Source organism: Alosa alosa, chromosome 8, assembly GCF_017589495.1.
Source record: "Alosa alosa isolate M-15738 ecotype Scorff River chromosome 8, AALO_Geno_1.1, whole genome shotgun sequence".
NCBI classification, from domain to species: Eukaryota; Metazoa; Chordata; class Actinopteri; order Clupeiformes; family Clupeidae; genus Alosa; species Alosa alosa.
The window spans coordinates 14,443,785-14,457,087 of record NC_063196.1 but is presented as its reverse complement, the minus strand read 5'-3'; the positions used below and the strand labels follow the sequence as shown (position 1 = coordinate 14,457,087).

General features: G+C 45.5%; 1 protein-coding gene across 7 annotated transcripts in view; it reads right to left on the bottom strand.

Annotated features, from left to right (window-relative positions):
* Positions 1-321: 321 nt before the first annotated feature.
* The window catches only part of LOC125299519 (1-phosphatidylinositol 4,5-bisphosphate phosphodiesterase beta-4-like), a 94,549-nt gene continuing 81,567 nt past the window's right edge, over positions 322-13,303 (bottom strand). For 6 of the 7 annotated variants that reach the window (XM_048250823.1, XM_048250822.1, XM_048250824.1 and 3 more), the window contains 12 exons: positions 12,413-12,501; positions 10,256-10,406; positions 8,566-8,618; positions 8,298-8,363; positions 6,503-6,618; positions 6,292-6,367; positions 5,359-5,534; positions 3,261-3,362; positions 1,823-1,880; positions 1,185-1,271; positions 769-805; positions 322-472 (listed from right to left, as the gene is read on the bottom strand). In XM_048250823.1, the coding sequence (XP_048106780.1) occupies positions 384-472; positions 769-805; positions 1,185-1,271; positions 1,823-1,880; positions 3,261-3,362; positions 5,359-5,534; positions 6,292-6,367; positions 6,503-6,618; positions 8,298-8,363; positions 8,566-8,618; positions 10,256-10,406; positions 12,413-12,501 (1,100 nt within the window). In that variant the 3' untranslated portion in view covers positions 322-383. The remainder of the gene's footprint in view (positions 473-768; positions 806-1,184; positions 1,272-1,822; positions 1,881-3,260; positions 3,363-5,358; positions 5,535-6,291; positions 6,368-6,502; positions 6,619-8,297; positions 8,364-8,565; positions 8,619-10,255; positions 10,407-12,412; positions 12,502-13,303) is intronic. The other variant, XM_048250828.1, reaches the window with a different exon arrangement.

Below are 13,303 nucleotides of genomic sequence, written 5' to 3'. Positions count from 1 at the left end.
AGCTGTTTACTCCTCTAGGACAGGTGTGTGTGTGTGTGTCACCGTGAGTTGAGCTGTTTACTCCTCTAGGACAGGTGTGTGTGTGTGTGTCACCGTGAGTTGAGCTGTTTACTCCTCTAGGACAGGTGTGTGTGTGTGTGTCACCGTGAGTTGAGCTGTTTACTCCTCTAGGACAGGTGTGTGTGTGTGTGTCACCGTGAGTTGAGCTGTTTACTCCTCTAGGACAGGTGTGTGTGTGTGTGTCACCGTGAGTTGAGCTGTTTACTCCTCTAGGACAGGTGTGTGTGTGTGTGTGTCACCGTGAGTTGAGCTGTTTGAGGGGGGAGGGGCGGTGAGGGGGAGTGGCCACAGGCATGGAGGGCGTACAGACTCCGGGTCAGAGGTCAAGTGGGTGGAGCGGAGCTCACACCACCGTGGCTGGTCTGCGGTCCATCTCCGCTTCCAACTTCACCATCTCCTGGATGTCCTTGGCCTGGAACGACACACATAAGCAACAAACACACGCACATACGCACACACACACAATGTACTATCAGTTTAATGTTTCCACACACACATGTAAACACACACACACACACACACACACACACACACACACACACACACACACAACTCAATCTCTCTCACACACATAAACACACACACACACTCACATACACACATATATATATATATATCCTGAGGAAGAGATGGGGTGAGATGAGGGACTGAACAGAAAGGATGAGTGGAGAGAGGGATCACAGGAGGAGTGAGGATGAGTGAACCTACCTTGAGTTTGTGAGTCTGCATGGTGTGATTTCAAAAGCTGCTCAATACAAACAAACAAACGAACAAGCAAACAAACAAAAACAATGTGAAAAGAAAAATACCAATGGCAACCGAGTAAAATAACCATATCAGCATGGATCATCATAGTGGTTAAACATGGAGACAGTGGGAGACAGTGAACTGAGGTACACACCGACAGTCAACAGTAAACAACAACATTAAACAAGTGAAAATGCTGCAGTGAGAGGAACACCTTAGGACACTGATGAGCTCACGCACATGAGGATGGAGCAAAAATAAGTGTATGTGTCTCTGTGCCTCCGAGGTCTAAAGTGTGTTTATGCCTTATATTTAATGCATATTTGTATGCGTAGGTTTCAGTATGGATAGGTGTGTGTGTGTGTGTGCGTCCATACCTGCTCTGTGAATTTCTCCAGTTTCTCTCGCTGCTCTGACTGATTCTTCTCCAGCAGTTCCAGCTCTCTAGACTGCTTCATCCCCAGCTGTGAACACACACACACACAAACAGAAAAGAGTTTTACATTATGACAAATGGCAGCTAAAAATGTTAGAGAATTGTGTGTGGTAGGAGCAGGCTTCACTCAGTCTCTTATTCGGTTTTTAGAGTGCTAAGCCAAACTTAGAACTGATAAGAAAGAAGGAACTGAAGAACGTCAATTGAAAACAAGAATTTGCATAAGTATGCCATTAGAAAGAATGATGAAAGGTCGTCAGTTGCAAGGCATTTCAACCCTGCAGGCCATGATGCCAATTCACTTAGGTTTATGTTCCTGGAAACCGTCAGTCGGCCTCCAGAGTAGGAGACTGTGAGAACCGCCTTCTAAAAGAGAGGCTTGGTACATTTTTTATTTGAATACGTGCACACCTAATTTTAGATTTTTTTTATTTTCGAAAGAGGACATGTTTTCTCCAATACAAGAAAAGCCAACTTGATCATTTCAATTAGACAGCTTCCGTGCACCCACATGCAAACACACACACACACACACACTTGCCCATGTGCAGAATGAAACACATGTTAAATAAAACACACCCGTTTTCTCTCCTCCATGAACTTCTTGGTGTTGATGCTGTTGAGTTCTCGAACTCTCCTGTCAGACAAAGAACATACATAGAAACACATTAAAACACACACACACACACACACAGCTACACACACACAACGCTACACCCACTCACACACAACCACAACTTACAGAAACAGATTTTAGTCAGAGCACCCCCCCTCTCCCACACACCCACACACACTCACACAAGGGCGTAGGTTTGGTCTGAGCTTTGGTGGGGACACTACTCACTACCCCCAACCCCCCCACTCCCGAAACAAAAACCACTCAACTCTTTCACCAGCCACTATAGATATATAAAATGATTAAAATGTGCTACTGTCCAACTACTATCCATGATTAAAATGTACTGTCCAACTTGATCTAACTATACTGTACTAACTATACTAGCCTACATAATCTGATTTTAATATGTACAGATATGTAGGCTATATTTAACATTTAACATTTATTTTCTATTTGGTCTGTTATAAAATTATGCATTGACCTATTTAAGCACAGCTCAGTTTTAAGAAACGTGTATGCATGCTTAGCATTTTGTGAAAAGAAATCATTAAGGCTACATTCACAAACTCTTAACCGTGAACTGCCTGTATATTCTCTGATTCTAATAATTACAGATATCTAGGCGATGTAAGCACAGCTCAGTTTTAAGAAATGCTTAAAGCCGAAAGACCATGTTGAATTTTGCTACAATTTATTTCAAAACCGGATTACTCTGGAACAGCTAATACACGGGCATTACACCTTTGTGTTTGGTAAGGTCTGCTGTTTATTCTGATATATGGTTTGTCATGTGTTGCGTGAAGAGTGTGTAGGCCTACGATATTCCACCGAGACAAATGGATGTGGAGATGGGAGCAGAGAATAATTATTAAATCTCTTGAAGTTATTTTTCTCGCAAACTGTTTATCACAGAAAATAGTGGCTAGCTAGCACCGTTTAAAAGCTGAGAAAAGGCTCTATCGTGTGACATGTGTGATGAGTAGCCTACTTCTCCAGGAGTTCAACAGAGAAGAATGGGTGAATTTGGACGCATTTCATATGCCTTGTAGTGAAGTGAAGCTGAAGCGCTGTGCCATGCTGCACAGGAGACTGCGGCTCACTGGTAGTTATTATAGGTAACTTCAAATCAGCGCGATTTACCCTTATAGGCTACTGCACATTACAAGATCTGTACGAGATGATCCGCAGCACTGAAGTGAGACATTATTTAACTCTTTGTGTAGCGCATGTGAGCGCTTTTTTCCCCATTTCAACCTGAATATTGGTGGGGACATTTCAGTCGTAATGTGACATTGGTGTGGACGCGTCCTTCGGTCCCCACGCAAATCTACGCCCCTGCACTCACACTCATACTGGTAAAAACACACAAACGCTGGCGCTGACTCAGCACACACCTACCTCTCTCGCTCTGCCTTGTTCTTGATGGACTTGTCTTGGCTGATGGCCTTGCTGTTCTCCATGGAGGTCTTGGCCTGGTTGGCCCTCATCTCCTTGCTCTGCCTGCAAGAGACAAGAGACAAAGACACACACAGACGTATGTCAAACACAGCAGCTCGACACAGACCACCATCTCAACGCCAGGACTTACAGGAAGTGAAGTTAGGAGAAGTGCCGTTTATGCAGTTTATGACACCCCTGAATCTCTTTTCTGTTCCTCTGTATACATTCAGAGTTTTTCCTCTTCAAATCCCCTTGTGGCCTTGGCTTAAACATAACGTTACATGTTCTTCCAGGACTTGGGATCTGGCTGCTGCTGCAGTTGACATAGCTAGTTTATAGTACAAGTTATACTCCTTCACCTGCACAGTTACTCTGCTACTCTTTTGATCCTGTGAGGGAAATTTGGTCTCTGCATTTATCCCAATCTGTGAATTAGTGAAACACACTCAGCACACAGTGAGGTGAAGCACACACTAATCCCGACGCAGTGAGCTGCCTGATACAACAGTGGCACTCGGGGAGCAGTGAGGGGTTAGGTGCCTTGCTCAAGGTCTCTTCAGCTGTTCCTACTGGTCGGGGTTCGAACCGGCAACCCTCCGGTTCCAAGTCTGAAGCGCTAACCAGTATGCCACGGCTGCCCCTTTATGAAGAATTGCCTCTTTATGAAGAATTATCCCACCCTCAGGTACTCAGGATTGGTTCTGTTCCCTCATAACGCATTAATGGACTGATGCCTGAATTGTCCCACCTGGGCTGCCATCGGTTGAAACGTAGATCCAACGCAGAAATCCTCAGCAATGATTATTGACTGCTTATTTTGCTCATGATAAGTCTTATAAAACACAGCAGACATCATATAGATACGTTAACAAGGTTAAAAACGTGATTTTCCCCCGAAGGACATCTTTAAGCAACAAAGATGCAGCAACTTCATCATTCACTCTCTGAGCTGCAAATTTGGCAGAAATGATCCCTAGAGAATCTTCACAAACACGTCCCACCAGACAAATCCTTTGCCTCCCCTCTCTCTCCATCACCTTTCATTTATGTAAAGCACACTGGGTTGCCTCTGTGTATGAAATGTGCTTGATAAATAAACTTGCCTTGCCTAGTGTTTGCTACCTGGGATGTTCCTGAAGAGAACATAGCTAGGGATAACAATGTGTGTGTGCATGTGTGTGTGTGTGTGTGTGTCTCCAGTGCAAGAGTGAAAAGAAGCCTGGAGAGGTCAAGTGTGTGTGTGTGTGTGTGTGTGTGTGTGTGTGTGTGTGTGTGTGAGAGAGAGTTATAAGAGTATATACCACAGTTCTTATATTCTGGAGAGAGGAATGAAGGCGAGTAGAGATGATACTTCCAGCTAGAGGACACATCAGTTCCTATGGGAGTGAGAGAGAGTGTGTGTGTGTGTGTGTGTGTGTGTGTGTGTGTGTGTGTGTGTGTGTGTGTGTGTGAGAGAGAGAGAGAGAGTGAGTGTGTGTGATAATGCAGACAAAGGGTGACTGCTTGTCTGCCCACGCACATATTCCATACCTCCTCAGGCTAGAGACAACTGCTTGTGTGTGTGTATGTGTGTGTGTGTGTGTGTGTGTGTGTGTGTGTGTGTGTGTGTGTGTGTGTGTGTGTGTATGTGTGTGTGTGTGTGAACTCACGGTTCGTGCACTAGTTTGAGCTGCACTGTTTGCTGTTCCTGTATGCCCATGAGGAGTTTATTCAGGTGTTCGCCCTGCTGGGTGACGATGTGTGTGTGTGTGTGTGTGTGTGTGTGTGTGTGTGTGTGTGTGTGTGTGTGTGTGTGTGTGTGAACTCACCGTTAGTGTACTAGTTTGAGCTGCCCTGTCTGCTATTCCTGTATGCCCATGAGAAGTTCTTAAGGTGTTCACCCTGGTGGGTGACGTGTGTGTGTGTGTGTGTGTGTGTGTGTGTGTGTGTGTGTGTACTCACTGCTCGTGTACTAGTTTGAGCTGCACTGTCTGCTGTTCCTGTATGCCCATGAGAAGTTCTTAAGGTGTTCACCCTGGTGGGTGACGTGTGTGCGTGTGTGTGTGTGTGTACTCACCGCTCATGTACTAGTTTGAGCTGCACTGTCTGCTGTTCCTGTATGCCTGTGAGGAGTTTCCTCAGGTGATCACACTGCTGGGTGACGTGGGCATCTTTCAGCCCCTGCTCTTCTGTGCTCTGGGATGCCAGCAGCTCCGAGAACTCCTTAGTGTGTTGGGCAGTGATCTCTTTCACCTGCACAGTAACACACACACACACCTTAATGTGCTGGGCGCACCTGTGAGAATGGATACTAGTGTCTATGCTCATATTCATTTCTCTCAATAAAGCTGCTTTATGAAGCTGTGTGCAGCTTTACTCTAAACTTATTCACACACTCAACAGCAAATGAACAGGCTTAGGGAGCTGTGTACCTTTGCTTTGTCTGTAATGAGGGTCAGCACGATGGGTGGTGTACCTTTGTTTTGTGGTCTGTACTGAGGGTCAGTATGATCTGTACTTATGGTCAGTGTAATGGGAGGTGTACCTTTAAGTATATATACTCTTTTGATCCCGTGAGGGAAATTTGGTCTCTGCATTTATCCCAATCCGTGAATTAGTGAAACACACTCAGCACACAGTGAACACATAGTGAGGTGAAGCACACACTAATCCCGGCGCAGTAAGCCGCCTGCTAGAGCGGCGCTCGGGGAGCAGTGAGGGGTTAGGCTCAAGGGCACTTCAGCTGTGGATGTGGGCATGGGAGAACAGTGCTCAACCACTTCCCTGCCCATTTTTCCACTGGTCGAGGATCGAAACCAGCAACCCGCTGTTTTTTTGGCTGACCCCTACCGAGGGTCACTGGTCGAGGATCGAACCAGCAACCCGTCGTTTACAAGCCCGAAGCCCTAACCAGTAGTAGGCCATGGCTGACCCACGGGTGGGGTACCTTTGTTTTGTGGTCTGTACTGAGGGTCAGTATTGTCTGTGGTCAGTGTAATGGGTGGTGTACCTTTGCTTTGTGGTCAGTGGTGAGGCTCTGGACCTTGGCCTCCGTCTCCTTCTTCAGATCCAGGCAGTTGTTTTCACTGAGGTGAAACACAGGACACTTACTCAGCACTTCATGTATTTATAACTAGTCTGTAAACACTGTAATCTTGCCCATAAATAATGGATAGAGTGTTTGTTTGTTGTTTGTTGATGTGTTTGTAAGTGGTCCGTACCCTTTCTTCTTGATGGCCTTCTCTAGCAGCTTCTCCAGGGTGAACTTCTCTTTGTCGTGTTGCGCCATCATCTTGTCCATCTGGACGCAGTGGGATTTCTGCATGGCGTTGTGGTCCTGCTTACAGCAAACACACACACAAACACACACACACAGAAACATAAACAAACAAACAAATGCTCTAAACAAACAGCTGTGCTTTAGTGTGTTGGTGTGTGTTGGTGTGTGTGTGTGTGTGTGTGTGTGTGTGTTTGTGAGGGGCTTAAGAGTTTAAGAGGCCCTTAGACAAGCAGCCCACTCAGTGGAAAACAAACAAGACAGATGTGGAGAGAAGGAGAGAGACAGAGATGGAATAAAGCGGAGGAGAGAGAATCAGGAAAGAGAAAGAGAGGACAAGACAGGGAGCGAGGGAGTAATGGGGAGGGAGGAATAGAGGGAGGTAAGGAGACAAAGGACAGGGTGGGAGGGAGGGAAGGAGAGAGAAAGAGAGAAGGAGGAAGATAGGAATGGAGGGAGGGATAGAGAGAGAGTGAAATATATATAGACAGGCAAGAGCATGAGAGAGGGATGAAGAAAGAAAGAAACCAACAAAAGAAGGGAGAACGCTTGTAAAAGGTGAATGAGAAGAAATAAAGAGAAAGGGAAGAGGAAGACTACAAATTGACAGAGAAGAAAGATTGAAAGAAGGACGAAACCGCGAGGGAGTAATGGGAGGAGGAATAGAGGGAGGTAAGGAGACAAAGGACATAGAGAAGGAAAGATAGGAATGGAGGAGGGATAGAGAGTGAAATATATATAGACAGGCAAGATAAGAGGGATGAAGAAAGAAAGAAACCAAACGGCTTTGTAAAGGTGAATGAGAAGAAATAAAGAGAAAGGGAAGAGGAAGACTACAAATTGACAGAGAAGAAAGATTGAAAGAAGGACGAAACCGCAGATAGAGAGAAAGAGAGAAAGAGAGAGAGGGAGAGAGAGAGAGAGAGAGAGAGAGAGAGAGAGAGGAAGAGTGAGACGGCATGAGAGGACAGGGTCTCAGTGATGCTAATGATCTTCAAACAGGTGGTTACGACATCAAAGAGACAAGGAAGAGAAGAGGGGGATGAAAGGAGAGAGAAAGGGCGGGAGAGAAAGAGCCATGAAGTGTCTGTGTCCGTCTGTGTGCATATGCTTTAACCACACATGTAACCACACACACACACACACACACACACACACACAAAATATGATTCTGTATTACTTGATCTTGGTGTTGTTTTCTACATTTTATGTTTTGGCAACACTGTTTCCTTTTACATGATGATTACTTTTCCTTTTACATGATGATTACTCATGTCAATGTCATGTCAGGGCTGTGACTAGAGAGATAGACAGGACTGTGACTAGGGAGGGAGATAGACAGGGCTGTGACTAGTGAGATAGACAGGGCTGTGACTAGAGAGATAGACAGGACTGTGACTAGGGAGAGAGACAGGGCTGTGACTAGAGAGATAGACAGGACTGTGACTAGGGAGAGAGACAGGGCTGTGACTAGAGAGATAGACAGGACTGTGACTAGGGAGAGAGACAGGGCTGTGACTAGAGAGATAGACAGGACTGTGACTAGGGAGAGAGACAGGGCTGTGACTAGGGAGAGAGACAGGGCTGTGACTAGAGAGATAGACAGGGCTGTGACTAGGGAGATAGACAGGGCTGTGACTAGGGAGAGAGACAGGGCTGTGACTAGGGAGAGAGACAGGGGTTTCATTAGGGAGAGAGACAGGGCTGTGACTAGGGAGAGAGACAGGGCTGTGACTAGCCTTGGCGTGCTTCTTCTTTAGCGTGCTGAGCTCCTTCTGCTGCTTCTTCATGAGCTTCAGGTACGTCTGACCAAGACACAACACAGGAGTAAATATTGTCAGTATGGAGTGGATAGCAGCTGGGCTTCCACTGACCATTTTAATGTGTATTTTGAACATTTGAATATGAACTTCCGACTGAAAACGCTTGAAATGTGCATAAAATCTTCTAATTTGAAGAAGAAAGCTTGTGTGTGTGTGTGTGTGTGTGTGTGTGTGTGTGTTTTACCTTCATCTGTTTGAGGTCATCAATGCTGACTTGTGGCACAGATCCTGAGGGATCTAAGGAAGCAAATGCACACACACACACACACACAAACACACATTATTATTATTTTCACACACACACACTCTGCAAGTCTCATGCCCTGTTGTTGGATAGCACAGCGTTAGACATCCTGTGTGTGAGTGTGTGTGTGTGTGTGTGTGTGTGTGTGTGTGTGTGTGTGTGTGTGTGTGTGTGTTTAATCTGTCTTTGTCTTGGTTGTGTTATTTGCCCCCTCCCCACTGTCAGGCCAGAGCCGGGCCAATGAAGGCTACTCTCTTCCCCCATCATCTTCTTCTGCCTGATTGATTGCCCCTCAGGGCTATTGTCCTCAGGGCTGTTGGCCAGTTCCACGAAGCGGCTCTTGGTGGGACTCTTTTTGTTTCCGATGGAGCCAGGTGTGTTTGAACCTGCTATTGTTAATGTAATTAGTGTCCACACTAATTGGGGTCTAATTGGTGGTTGTTGCACCTAATGAATCAGCACGTTACGATATAGAAGGATTTATGTGTGTGTTAAAATAGTTATTATTCAGCAAACAAGGTATTCAGTGTCGAAGTAAACATGTAAGGAGCAGATATAACAGAAGATGTTGTTACAATATAGCTAATCCACCGAGATAGACGAGCCCACCTGCCTTTCCTGCAACTGCCCAATTGACCCTTTCGGGTTTCTGGCCTCACCTTTCCCTCTATCGCGAGTCAGCCTGGCCTTAGTGGTGCTTGAGGCGGCGTCATGGTGGAAGGTGGGATTAACTAATAACAGTTAGGGCGATTTAGCACCACAACATGATAATTAGTCATTGAAGATTCTCTAGGCACGGTTGGGTGACGTCACTTCTGTTGACGTTGAACAAAACAGAAAGCTTGCTCGCCCCTCCCTCCCGTGCAACTGAAACGGTCATGAATGATCCGTCGTGGGTTATTGGCTGGAACAGTTTGTTATGTTTCATGGTCCAGGCTGAACCAAGCTGTTTTTGTTGCCGTTTTTGGAGCCTGAACTGTCCACAGGTTTTTTACAGCGTATTCAGGGGACAGGCAACTGGCGGAGTGTGAGATGTTTGCTGTATGTGACAAAAAATGTCTAGCTTAGAAACCCGATAACAAGACTTAGAGAACCTTTAAGATAAGTCAAAAAAGACTGCATTGCTAGCTGCAATTAACCAATACAATGGTCAGCACAACCAAAAATTAGATTATAAAATTTCAATGTGTTCCAATGTCCAGGGCATTTTAGGTTTACTGTGAATCTGAAGCAGAAAGACCAAACATAAAGATCCCACACTCCTGCATTAAAGCATATTGAAATACAAAATACCACTAGCTCAAATGAAAATAATGTGGGTGAACAGATGTTTAATGGCCATAACCCTCTGGGCTTGAAGTCCTGGCCATTAACACCTGTAAGCTCGATTCTAGCCTTGTCTCGGCGGGTTTGTATGCAGGTTTTATTGATGGCCACAGTAGAGCTCTGGGCCATCATAAAGCCAGCGTGTGTGTGTGTGCATATGTGTGTATTCTAATCTTTCTTGCTCCCAGTGGCATTTTTGACGGCTACATTGGAGCTCTGCGGCATGTTTGATCTGGTCTGTGGGATGTGTGTGTGAGCATGTGTGTGTGTGTGAGAGAGAGAGAGAGTGTATGTGCACTCTAACCTTTCTTAATCTCGCTGGCGTTGTTGGCGGCTGAGTTGGAGCTCTGAGACATATCAGAGCTGGCCTGCGGCGTGACGTTGGCCTTGGCCTGACTCTGTTTGCCCTTCTTATCGTTTTTAGAGCCCTCGTTTGGAACGTCCGCAATATCACTCTATCAGAGACACAGAGAGGTATAATTATTAATGTCTGTTATTATTGTCTTGTTTTACTTTATTTTTAAGATATTGTATCCGTTTACGTACACACACACACACACACACACATACACACACACACACACATTATTATTATTTTCACACACACACACTCTGCAAGTCTCATGCCCTGTTGTTGGATAGCACAGCGTTAGACATCCTGTGTGTGAGTGTGTGTGTGTGTGTGTGTGTGTGTGTGTGTGTGTGTGTGTGTGTGTGTGTGTGTTTAATCTGTCTTTGTCTTGGTTGTGTTATTTGCCCCCTCCCCACTGTCAGGCCAGAGCCGGGCCAATGAAGGCTACTCTCTTCCCCATCATCACTTCTGCCTGATTGTGCGTCCTCAGGGCTATTGTCCCTCAGGGCTGTTGGCCAGTTCCACGAGTGGCTCTTGGTGGGCTCTTTTGTTTCCGATGGAGCCAGGTGTGTTTGAACCTGCCGCTATTGTTAATGTAATTAGTGTCCACACTAATTGGGGTCTAATTGGTGGTTGTTGCACCTAATGAATCAGCACGTTACGATATAGAAGGATTTATGTGTGTGTTAAAATAGTTATTATTCAGCAAACAAGGTATTCAGTGTCGAAGTAAACATGTAAGGAGCAGATATAACAGAAGATGTTGTTACAATATAGCTAACGCTCCACCGGAGATAGACGAGCCCACCTGCCTTTCCTGCAACTGCCCAATTGACCCCGGGTTTCTGGCCTCACCTTTCCCCTCTACCGCAGTCAGCCTGGCCTTAGTGGTGCTTGAGGCGGCGTCATGGTGGAAGGTGGGATTAACTAATAACAGTTAGGGCGATTTAGCACCACAACATGATAATTAGTCATTGAAGATTCTCTAAACCGCAGTTGGGTGTGTCACTTCTGTTGACGTTAGACAAAACAAGCTTGCTTTCGCCTCCCTCGATGCAACTGAAAGCGGTCATGAATCGCATCTAAGTCGGTTATTAGCTTGGAACAGTTTATTGTTATGTTTTGCTGGTCCAGAGCTGAACCAAGCTGTTTTGTTGCCGTTTTGGAGCCTGAACTGTCCACAGGTTTTTTACAGCGTATTCAGGGGACAGGCAACTGGCGGAGTGTGAGATGTTTGCTGTATGTGACAAAAAAATGTCTAGCTTAGAAACCGCATAACAAGACTTAGAGAACCTTTAAGATAAGTCAAAGACTGCATTGCTAGCGCTGCAATTAACCAATACAATGGTCAGCACAACCAAAATTAGGATTATAAAATTTCAATGTGTTCCAATGTCAGGGCATTTAGGTTTACTGTGAATCTGAAGCAGAAAGACCAAACATAAAGATCCACACTCCTGCATTAAAGCATATTGAAATACAAAATACCACTAGCTCAAATGAAAATAATGTGGGTGAACAGATGTTTAATGGCCATAACCCTCTGGGCTTGAAGTCCTGGCCATTAACACCTGTAAGCTCGATTCTAGCCTTGTCTCAAGGGACATGTGAGCCCACTTGATGCTGGGTTGTACTCTGGGGCCATCATAAAGCCAGCGTGTGTGTGTGTGCATATGTGTGTATTCTAATCTTCTTGCTCCCAGTGGCATTTTTGACTGCCACATTGAGCCTGCGGCATGTTTGATCTGGTCTGTGGGATGTGTGTGTGAGCATGTGTGTGTGTGTGAGAGAGAGAGAGAGTGTATGTGCACTCTAACCTTTCTTAATCTCGCTGGCGTTGTTGGCGGCTGAGTTGGAGCTCTGAGACATATCAGAGCTGGCCTCTGCGGCATGGTGGTAGCCTTGGCCTGACTCCTGTTTGCCCTTCTTGTCGTTTTTAGAGCCCTAGTTTGGAGCGTCCATATCACTCTATCAGAACACAGAGTATAATTATTAATGTGTCTGTTATTATTGTCTTGTTTTACTTTATTTTTAAGATATTGTATCCGTTTACGTACACACACACGCACACACACACATACACACACACACACGTGCACACACACTTACCGTTTCAATACCCAAAGCCCTCATCTGATCTGCTCTCTTTTCTGCTATGGTCAAGAACTTCTTTGGGTCAGAGAGAGCATCCACAAAAGCTGAAAGAGGAACACACATCGTCATCATCATCTTCAAATTAACCACAACCACCACCACCATCTTCACTCCATCTTCATCACCACCATCATCATCACTTCATTGTCTTCTCACTTGGTCTGTCAGTCAGTCAGTTAGTCAGTCAATCAATCAATCCCCAAATCTGTTTCTCAATCAGACAAGTAAAGATATACACAGCCCAGTGCTGTGTACATACAGTACATACTCCTCTTCACACTGTCTCTTACAGCCCAGTAAGTACATACTCCTCTTCACGCTGTCTCTTACAGCCCAGTAAGTACATACTACTCTTCACGCTGTCTCTTACAGCCCAGTAATTACATACTCTTCACGCTGTCTCTTACAGCCCAGTAAGTACATACTCCTCTTCACGCTGTCTCTTACAGCCCATTAAGTACATATTACTCTTCACGCTGTCTCTTACAGTCCAGTAAGTACATACTACTCTTCACGCTGTCTCTTACAGCCCAGTAAGTACATACTCCTCTTCATGCTCCACATGTGAGAAGGTACTTCCTTGGGTTCCCCACTCAGCAGAGACAGATTCAACATGGCTGCTTCGGGAAGGTTCTACTTCCTGCAGAGTAAGAGAGTGCTGGTGGCTACTGAAGTTGAAGGATGGAAGAGGTGAGGCCCCTCAGATTTGCTAGCAGACCTGACGTCCTGAGCTACAGCCAGCCGTCATAGCTTGAGCGAGAGAGCGACTTTCTGTTTCAAAACATCACAACCCTAGACTAGAAATCTAGACGCACCCTAGCGGCAGCAAACTACATTTGCTGCCAG